This window comes from Coregonus lavaretus (genome assembly GCF_964263955.1).
Source record: "Coregonus lavaretus genome assembly, chromosome: 38".
NCBI lineage: Eukaryota > Metazoa > Chordata > Actinopteri > Salmoniformes > Salmonidae > Coregonus > Coregonus lavaretus.
Genome location: NC_140025.1, coordinates 14,148,657 through 14,158,591, shown reverse-complemented (window position 1 = coordinate 14,158,591; position 9,935 = coordinate 14,148,657). Strand labels below are relative to the sequence as shown.

General features: G+C 44.3%; 1 protein-coding gene across 1 annotated transcript; it reads right to left on the bottom strand.

The window, feature by feature from the left end:
• Positions 1-696: 696 nt before the first annotated feature.
• On the bottom strand, positions 697-3,690 carry LOC311112432 (gap junction alpha-5 protein-like). Its single transcript, XM_084155562.1, has 2 exons — positions 3,618-3,690; positions 697-2,068 (listed from the first exon to the last, which is right to left on the bottom strand). The coding sequence occupies exon 2, from the start codon at positions 2,035-2,037 to the stop codon at positions 829-831; it is 1,209 nt and encodes a 402-aa protein (XP_084011688.1). The 5' UTR covers positions 2,038-2,068; positions 3,618-3,690; the 3' UTR covers positions 697-828.
• Positions 3,691-9,935: the final 6,245 nt, after the last annotated feature.

Sequence of the window (9,935 nt, the reverse complement as noted above, 5' to 3'; positions counted from 1 at the left end):
GGTGTGTCTGGGTATTTGTATTGTATGTCAATGAAAGTCTGCATGCCTCTGTAAATGTAGTGTATGTGTTCGTGTGTGCGTTCGTGCATGCGTGAGAGAGAGCAAGCCTACACACGCATAGCATTCGTCTAAGTGTGTGTTTGTGGGTCACTGACAGACAGCCGTCCTTCACATATCTCTCTCTCTCTGAGTGACAGACTGGCTGTCATCTGTTCCACTTAGCAGCCAGTCAGTGTCACAGAGCTGATAGTGTGGCAGTGACCCACTCATTCTCAGGTCTGGCACAAGGCCCCCCTGTCTCTCAGTGAGAGACTCCGAGACAGCAGTCAGAGTCAATGTCTCTGTCCCGAATGTCACCTTATTCCCCTACATAGTGCACTACTTTTGACCAAAGCTAAATGGCCCTGGTTAAAAGTAGTGCACTATATAGGCATTAGGGTGCCATTTAGGATGCAACCAGACAGATGTCTCAGACAGTCACATTAGTGGATTAGTCCTGGGGGCTAAAAATGAAGGCACTAACCCCTCTACAGCTGTGTTGTGCCCGTGGATCCATTTCTCAAAACCATGACTGAGACCCATACTAATGATATCTAAGTGCCAATGTGTATGTCAATTGTTCCTCAAGCATCCGTATTTCAGGACTTTTGATTAGCTTGAATATTCAGTTTCACAACTTTTGACACTTTGTGACTTCGTTGACTTGTGCCATGCAGTGTTCAAATTAGTCCCCCACAACAGATGAGCCATAGTCATCCCAGTCTTGTGTGTGTGTGTGTGTGTGTGTTTGAAACGATCCAGGGACAGTGTGTGTGTTGGGAATTGGGGCTATACTGCCAAGTCATCGGGTCGCACACGGCTACTGGAGCCGCTGGTCTTGCTCAGACGCCTCTTTTCCTTCAGGAAGCCATTTTGGAAGCCATTATGGAGCAGCAAAGGGGGCGGGTTGCAGGCGTTGGGCATGTCGGCGTGCCCCTCATAGGTCATGTGCAGGAAGTCTTCCGTCCCCAGGTCGTCGTGGACAACACGGTGGCGCTCGGTGGCCATGTTGACCGAGTTCTGCTGGTGGGCCAGCCGGTTGTTGAAGGGGGGGCAGCTAGGATGGGGGTGGGAGTGCATGGGGTGGGTGTGAGGGGAAGAGCTCACACACTGGCTGAAGTCTGGGGGCGGGGTGCAGGGCATGGACGGACGGGGTGGGCTGTCAGGTTCAGCGGCGATGACCGTTGCACTTGAGGGCGTGCGTCCTTGTAGTAGCTGTTGCTGCTGTTGTTGTTGCTGTTGTCGTTTACTCCTCAGAAACCTCTGACACTGCTTAAAGGCCAGGTGGTAGAGCTCCACAGCGCTGAGAAACAGTGACACGCCCGACACGGCCAGCATGAACACGATGAACACATTCTTCTCCGTGGGCCGCGAGACATAACAGTTAACCGGGTGGGGACAGGGCCGGCTGTGGCACACGTACAGGGCATTGAGGAAGACCCCGTAGAGGAGGTACTGCACCACGATGAAGACCACCTCCATTAGCGTCCGGATCAGGATGCTCAACACGTAAGTCCGCAGCAGCGCCCCGCGCAGACGCACCCTCCCCATGCCGCTGCCCTCCTTCCCGCACTCTCCCCCCTTCTCTCCCCCGTGCTCCAGATAATGCTTCTCCTCTACGCCGTCCTCTCCTCCTTCCTCCCTGTCACCTCCCCCCTGGTCCTCCTGCTCCTTGCGCCGGCGTTTCTCCTCCATGCGCACCGTGTGCATGGCGTGGCCCATGTAGATGAGCGACGGCGTGGACACGAAGACAATCTGCAGCACCCAGTAGCGGATGTGGGCGATGGGGAAGGCGGTGTCGTAACAAACGTTCTCGCAGCCGGGCTGCTCCGTGTCGCAGGTGAAGTCCTCCTGCTCGTCGCCCCATGAAGACTCGGCGGCCGTGCCCAAGACCAGAATACGGAAGATGAAGAGGATGGTGAGCCATACCTTGCCCACAGACGTCGAGTGTTCTTGCACCTCTTCCAAGAAGTTGCCCAGGAGACTCCAGTCGGCCATCACCCGTCACACGCCACACCTCTGGAACGGCCTGGGAGAGAGTAGAGCAGACAGGGAACAGTCAGTCACCATCTATGACTACCATCTAGCCTGGTCCCAGATCTGTTTGCGTTGTCTTTCCAACTCTGATGGTCACTGGTATGCCGTTGACCATAGGAGTTGGCAAGACATTACAAACAGATCTGGGACCAGGCTAACTACGATCTACTGCACTTATAAATCAATGAATTACATTTCTTCATTGAATGAAAGTGCTGTTGTTGTTCTGTGTGATATTTTATTTGTGTTTCTTTTTTCAGGACTTTTGATTATTCGGTTTCATTGCTTGTCACACTTTGTGACTTAATTCACTTGTGCCATGCAGTGTTGACTTGTGTTTATATTTTACTGGTTTCCAAGTATCTCTTCATTACACCAAAGTATTATGTGCTATGCTGAGCTGTACTGTACTGAGCAATGCTGTGCTGAATTGTACTGAGTGATGCTGTGCTTTACGGTTCTATGCTGTTTTGTACCAGGCGTGTTTGGGGCTGTGGACTGGGTATATTAATAGACTTTTCTCCCTGTGTGACCATAGTGGGCTCAGTAAACTGGCCTGGTTTGGGCCAAGTATGTTCCCACAGCCCTGCCTGCCTGGCCCAGCAATCTGGGAAATCGGATGTCAGTTTTAAGGAAGTCTAAAGTCAACAAAAACACAGAAACAAACATGTCACAGGGCTTATCTTTGCATTACTTAGCCTGGGAAAGAGTGAGACATACTGATTTATATTTCCTTTGGCCAGAGATTGGTGGTGCATATTTCTTGACACATTGAAATCAAACTAAGTCCATAAGGAGGTGGTGACTGGTAAGATGTGAGAAATTAATAAAGAGCTAAGAACTAATAAATCAATGCTTCTGTTGATGGAAATTAATCAGTCTCAGAACTGAGTGAAGAAATTCCCACAAAAGCATTTTCCAATAACAGATGTCATATGGTCATATGACAATATAAATAACTTGATATTATTCATCATGTTTATTTTAGTATAGGAAAGTCTTCTTCTTCTTGGTAGTTGTCTAGGTCTAACTTACAGACACCTGAGCTTTACCATTTCATCACCCCATGAACTCTACTATCAGCTCTTCTCTCTGCGCATATATATCTGCACTCGAACTAGCAGCATTACCTGTCACGATACAAAAGCCTTGGCCCTTGCAGAGCAAGGGAAACAGCTACTTATATGTTTTAGAGTGATGTCACTGATTGTACACTACTAGCGCACACAGCTCACTAGCTGGCGATTCCACATCGGCTCCATGAGCACAGACAGTACAGTAGTGTGTTCTCCAGACTCCCCCCACTCACACTCATACAAAGGATAAGCAAAGCAGTGTCTATTGAACAATGTTTCATAATACTTAGTTTCATACAGTAGGCACACAGTGAAAACCTTTATTAAACTAAATAGCATATGTAAAAAGACAGCTTTACAAACTTGATGTTTGACAAACTATTCAGTACGATAATTACCATTGTACAGACTAAGTGGTTCAAGTTAAGGTTGCGTTCACTGCTAAGAAGTCCTTTTCAGTCTTACCAGCAGAGACAATAAACCCTCCTTGGACTAAAATCCATCTGGCACTGAAGGTTGTATTTTTCTTCAGACTGTATAGATCCTCAGTCTTTCTCTCTACTGTTACTTTGTAGCATTTCCCTTCTCTTTCTCCCTCACTTCTCCTGAAGGGCAGGACCAGTGGAAAGTAAGGAGCTGCAGGATCAGTGATCAGTGAGGGTGTTCGTTAGACAGTGTGTGTGTGTGTAAGTGCATGAGTGTGTGTTCGCATGTGTGTCTGAGTAAGAGGGAAAGTGGGCCAATAGGGTTTCCCTTCTTTATCTATAGCAGACCAGTAAATTGTGTGTGAGGACGCTTTAAATTACAGTGGCCACATGAGTGACCTCAGCAAGTTATGGGAACTACGTCTGAGTGGAAAATGTTTTTTTAAAGACATAATATAAATAATACTTCTTTCTAGTAGGAAGAATGGGTTTTTACTGCTGATGCACATCTATTTAGTCAATCGGTTTGAGAACAGTCATTTAGACTGACTCACTTCCCATAGAAACTCACCTCCCTTTACATTTCTGTCTGAGGGGTCTTGGTCGCCATCCTGTCTCCCCCCAGACAGTCGAGGAAGCAATGTCAAACAATATGATTTCCTACTGCCAAGGCACTTAAAAGGAAATCGCCCGTACTCAAGAAATTGAGTCTCAAAAAAGCTAATCTCTGCGCTTTGAGAAAAAACACCAACCCTTCAATCGTTTTTTTCTCACACCAAGCAGGCCAAGCAGTCCTGCTGTCAGTGTTTAAAGGTAAAACAGAAATAAAAATGACCCGCAGACCAGCTCATAAATCATAATGGGTTCCCTCAGTGCTTGTTGGCACTTTGCAGGCCTCGTCTTACTTAGATCAGCACCAGGATAATGTACCTGACTGGGGTCTTGGCAGCTGGGGGTACATTAGGGAGGAAGAAGGTGCTCCCACTGCTCCTTCTGTTGTTTACCTCAGGAAGGAGAACAATGGCGCTCGCTTTACGGTGCTTGGTGCTTGTCTGGAGTCCATAGAAATAGAAAAACTAGAATGGATGAAGCCCCTCAGACCACTGCAATTTCACACTCATGGCTACACAGAACATTGACTTAAATGGGAATGTCCCTTATGGTAATTATATTTCTGTGCTGGTGACACAGAGGGCAGCTGTTGAATGAAGAGAGAAGGGGGAAATACCTTAAACACTCTGGGATACCTGATAGGAGAGGACAGGGTGGTTCTTTCTGTTCTGTGATATAAGGAAAGCACAGCACACAATCCTTTATTCTACTTTTTGTCTTGTGTCTGTGTTAACCAAATAATGATAGTCCCAAAGCTCATTGACTCCCTTATGATTCTTCATGGTATGGTCCCTCTAGGTCAGTCACAGCAAAATAGATTAATTTGACTCACTCTTTCCTAGCAGACTTGACTCTTAGCCCCCGGACTAATTTGGGGAGACAGTCCACTGGGGCCTTTGCCTTCCCACACTGCTCATAAATAAGTTATTATTACCATACCCTATCTTCATACAGACCAGTTGGTCACATCTTAAAACTATTACCATCAGGGATAGTTCACATTTGAAAGTCGAAAATAAGACACAACTTCAAAAAGGTGAACTATCTCTCCAGCAGGGTTTACTAAAGTCTGGTACCTGAATGATAGCTTTCCGTAGAGTAAACCAGCCATGACTTGGTTATGTTATGTCTTGGTAGACACACACACACCATTTACTCCCAGTTATTGGCACCTGGGAGCTACAGACTAAAGGGTTTGGACGTTTGGACCTTTTGTTGCTGTCATCTTTAGCCTATCCTTGTAGTCTATTCGCAATTCCACACTTTACTTTACTTTTAGTCTGACCAATGAGGTTATTGGACTCCTCCTGAATCGTTCAGTCCCTTTTACTTGGTTACTTTTAAGAGACCACTTAAGACCATTTTTCAATTTCACTGAGCATAGCCCTATATCTTTAAACAATTTGTAGAAATAGCATTGACTGAATAATTGCCACTAATCATTCAAAGCTGAATTATTTATCAAGCTACTTATTTAAGTGTCTAAAGTCAACTGCTTCTACAAAAGGTTAATGAGAAATGTATATATAGTGTGTGTAAAGGCATCAGCACCATAAGGTCCCGTGTAGCTCAGTTGGTAGAGCATGGCGTTTGCAACGCCAGGGTTGTGAGTTTGATTCCCACGGGGGGCCAGTATGAAAATGTATGCACTCACTAACTGTAAGTCGCTCTGGATAAGAGCGTCTGCTAAAAAAGGACTAAAAAAAATCTAACTATGGCTGTCTCAGAGTTAGTCTGACATCATTTCCTTTAAGCTCCAACACCATTATTTAATGTCACTCGAAGCTCATTGAATACTGTTGGCCACATTTTGCCTCAAGGTCACAGGACAATGTATTATCAAGGGATTCCATCAGGATAAGGGTCCACCCATCATTAATAACAATAGTCCAAGCTCTGAGAAAGTATGACTTCCCTATTTTGACTTTCTTCTGCTCTCTATATTGTTTGGCTCGCTGCTCTTTTCCTTCCTATGTCATGTTTGTTTTATTTTCGGCTCGATTTCACGGCACTTATCTTGCATGTGCTCTCTGGTTTATCATCCTATCTGCTCGGTGCTGCCACCCTGATCACCAGCAGCACAAACAAAAAGTCCAAAAGACAAGGAGGGTTTTGTCTTTGGAGGCAACGCCAGAGCAGTTAACTATACATTGCTTTTATATGTTTTTGCTACAATCTCCTTGGGCTATAAAAGAGTCAACTTTAGATCTCAAATTCATCTGACAGGTCTGATATTATTTCAGTACTAACATAACAATTTCTTACTCCTTCAACACCACAGCAGATGCTATAGATCTATGCTGGCTTAGAAACTGCTATATGCATTGTCCAGGGTATGCATACACACATGCATCCACACACGTGTTAACGCACCAGTGGTGTAAAATACTTTAAAGTACTACTTAAGTAGTTTATTTTGGTGTCTGTACTTTACTATTTATATTTTTGACAACTTTTACTTTTACTTCACTACATTCCTAAAGAAAAGAATGTACTTTTTACTCCATACAGTTTCCGTGACACTCAAAAGTACTCGTTACATTTTGAATTCTTAGCAGGACAGGAAAATGGTCCAATTCACACACTTATCAAGAGAACATCCCTGGTCGTCCCTACTGCCTCTGATCTAGTGGACTCACTAAACACAAACGCTTCATTTGTAAATTATGTCTAAGTGTTGGAGTGTGCCGCTGGCTATCCGTAAATTACAAAAACAAGAAAATGGTGCCCTCTGGTTTGCTTAATATAAGGAATTTTAAATGATTTTTACTTTTACTTTTACTTTTGATACATAAGTATATTTGAGCAATTACATTTACTTTTGATACTTAACTATATTTAAAAAACAATACTTTTAGACTTTTACTCAAGTAGTATTTTACTGGGTGACTTTCACTTTTACTTGAGTCATTTTCTATCAAGGTATCTTTACTTTTACTCAAGTATGACAATAGGGTACTTTTTCCACCACTGACACACACACACACACACACACACACACACACACACACACACACACACACACACACACACACACACACACACACACACACACACACACACACACACACACACACACACAGTTACTCTACCTGAGAGGCAGCTGCTTAGACCAGGCTGGTGCCTTTTCTGTTAAAAATGAGAATGCAGAAAGGTCCCTGAGAGGGTGAAATCCAGAGGTCTTGGTCTCTCTTTCTAGGCTGTGTGTCTCTGTTCAGACAGAAGACTGCTTGTCTTGTCTTGTCTTGTCTTGACACAGAAGGTTGTGTCTCTCAGGGTAAAGCAGCAAACGTAGTCTCTTTCAGTGTCCTGGCTAAAGGTGACTGGGTTTGTCCCCCAATGTCGAGTCACTCCTCTAGAGTCCAAACAGAAAGCTGTTTATCTCTCTCCTCTGGGGCAGAAAATGTAGTCTCTCTCACCAGTTGGCTTATGTGCTGAGGGAACAAATCCACTCTCTGTCAATGATCAGAGGAAGAAAACAGAATCTTTAAACTTTAAGAAAACTGAAATGTTTTCCTCAACTATAATTACTATTTCCCTCTCGTTCCCTTTTTTTCATTCCTTGGCAGAGATCAGGGTCGAGGGACTGGTGATGCAGACTTCCAGGACGGACGGACAGACGGACGGAGTGGATGAGAGCACAGACCTCAGGCTGATGAGCAGGGGCAGCTGTCTGTAATGTAGGAGACTGCCAGACGGACCACGGACAGAAATGCAGCCTTAAGCATGGGGGCAGTGGAAGAAATACCAGGCATCACTTGTGGCCTGTCCTCCAACCTTACGCAGTACCCTGCAGCCCTCCAACAGCCTCCTCCCTTCCTCCTCTCCTCCTCCGCCTTCCTCTCTCTCTCTCAGCCCACAATGCCCGTTGTTTGCCTGCCTGGTACTCTATTCTAAAGAGAGGAATATCTCAGGTCAGGAGGGGAAGTCAGATTGTATTAGAACACAATGGCAATTCTACATTGGCCGCTAACTCCTATTTTGTCTCTGCTCCCTCTAAACCATACATGTAGACCCACACACACGCACACACGCACGCACACACACACACACACACACACACACAAACATACATACACACAGACTGAGAGAAAGAGAGGGGCACATGCAATCTATTTTCAAGTAAACAAATTACAACTTGATTTTCCATAACTTCCAGGGATTTACTGATTGTTTTTCAAGGCATGTTTGCAATACCATTACAGCCTTATGACTATAAGCAAGTACACTCTTAGAAAAAAGGGTTCCAAAAGGATAACCCTTTTTGGTTCGAGGTAGAACCCTTTTTGATTCCATGTAGAACCCTCTGTGGAAAGGGTTTTACATGGAACCCAAAAGGGTTCTTCAAAGGGTTCTCCTATGGGGACAGCCAAAGAACCCTTTTAGGTTCTAGATAGCACCTTTTTTTCTAAGAGTGTACAGTGCTAACTATAGAAATGGCCTGTAAGCTGTTGAATGTTAACACCAAGACAACATTGAAAACACATGATCATACAAGCCTTATAATTCTGTACTTACATGTACACCAGTGAAACCATTGACGGCCGTGGTCTCCCCTTCACTCTTAGAAAAATAGGTGTTATCTAGAACCTAAAAGGGTTATTTGGCTGTCCCATAGGAGAACCCTTTGGAGAACCCCTTTTGGTTCCTTGTAGAACCCTTTTGGGTTCCAGGTAGAACCCTTTTCACAAAAAAGCTGAAGATCCCTTTTGGAACCCTTTTTTCTAAGAGTGTACCGTGATATTTTAAACAATCTGAATGTAGGCTGCATTCTGGCATTGATATGGACAGCTGCAGTATTCCAACCGTTCAAATTAAACTGATCGCCTACAGCTTTGGCGTGATTCGACAACAATTATTCCTTCTACAAAAACAAATGTGCCTTTCACAAAGGACCATGGAGAATTTTCAGGCAAGCACATGGTTGGTCTAAAAGCATCAACTGTCATGTCAGTCATTGTAGACCAATCAGCATGGCCAGAGGAGCTCAATCGTAACCACACAGAGAGAGTGCTTGTCTCCTGTGGGTGCTAGGCCTTTATTTACGCCTTCTTCTCCAACCTCAAATCAGAAAGAACAGCTTTGTGATGTTCAGACTTGTGACAAAACATCTGTCCGAGAGGGCACACATTTAGCCGGTTTTCTTGGTATCATTAGTATTCCTGCTAGGTGATTGTTTAGTCTGGAGCTAGGTCCTGGCACTAGTGTCCACACAAATCTGGGGGGAAGTTACACTACTTTACATTTTCAATAACAAAATTGTTGTTTTCCTGCTTAAATGTTGACAAGCATGTTAAAGGGAAAGTACATTCCAAAATCAAAGTTGGTCAGATAAGTATCTGTCCCAGGCCATCTGTGGAATGGAATAGATAAGCGGCATATCATTTCCAGATTTTAGTATGTGCTTATCATTTTCCTTTTATTTGGAATTGAAAGCATATACATGTAGCTGTATCTACACATTCGATGGCATACGACATTGATTCATCTCTACATTAGAACACGTTTAAGGTCTGAAAACATCTTACAAGGTTAGATTTTTGGAGTGAACTGCCCCTTTAATCTGCATGAATAGGCCTGTATCAGGAAGCTGTTTACAGTTTCTCAATCTTTGCTCTTTACGGTTTCTCAATCTTTGCTCTTTACGGTTTCTCAATCTTCTCATGTCCTAGTTCGGTTGGCCACTCAACCCGCTTTGGGTTAGACCAATCACAGACCTGTTAAGGAGCATGAGATAATGCAGTAA

Excerpts from the sequence above, each read along its gene's own strand:
- LOC311112432 (XM_084155562.1), bottom strand. The coding sequence starts at position 2,037 with ATGGCCGACTGGAGTCTCCTGGGCAACTTCTTGGAAGAGGTGCAAGAA.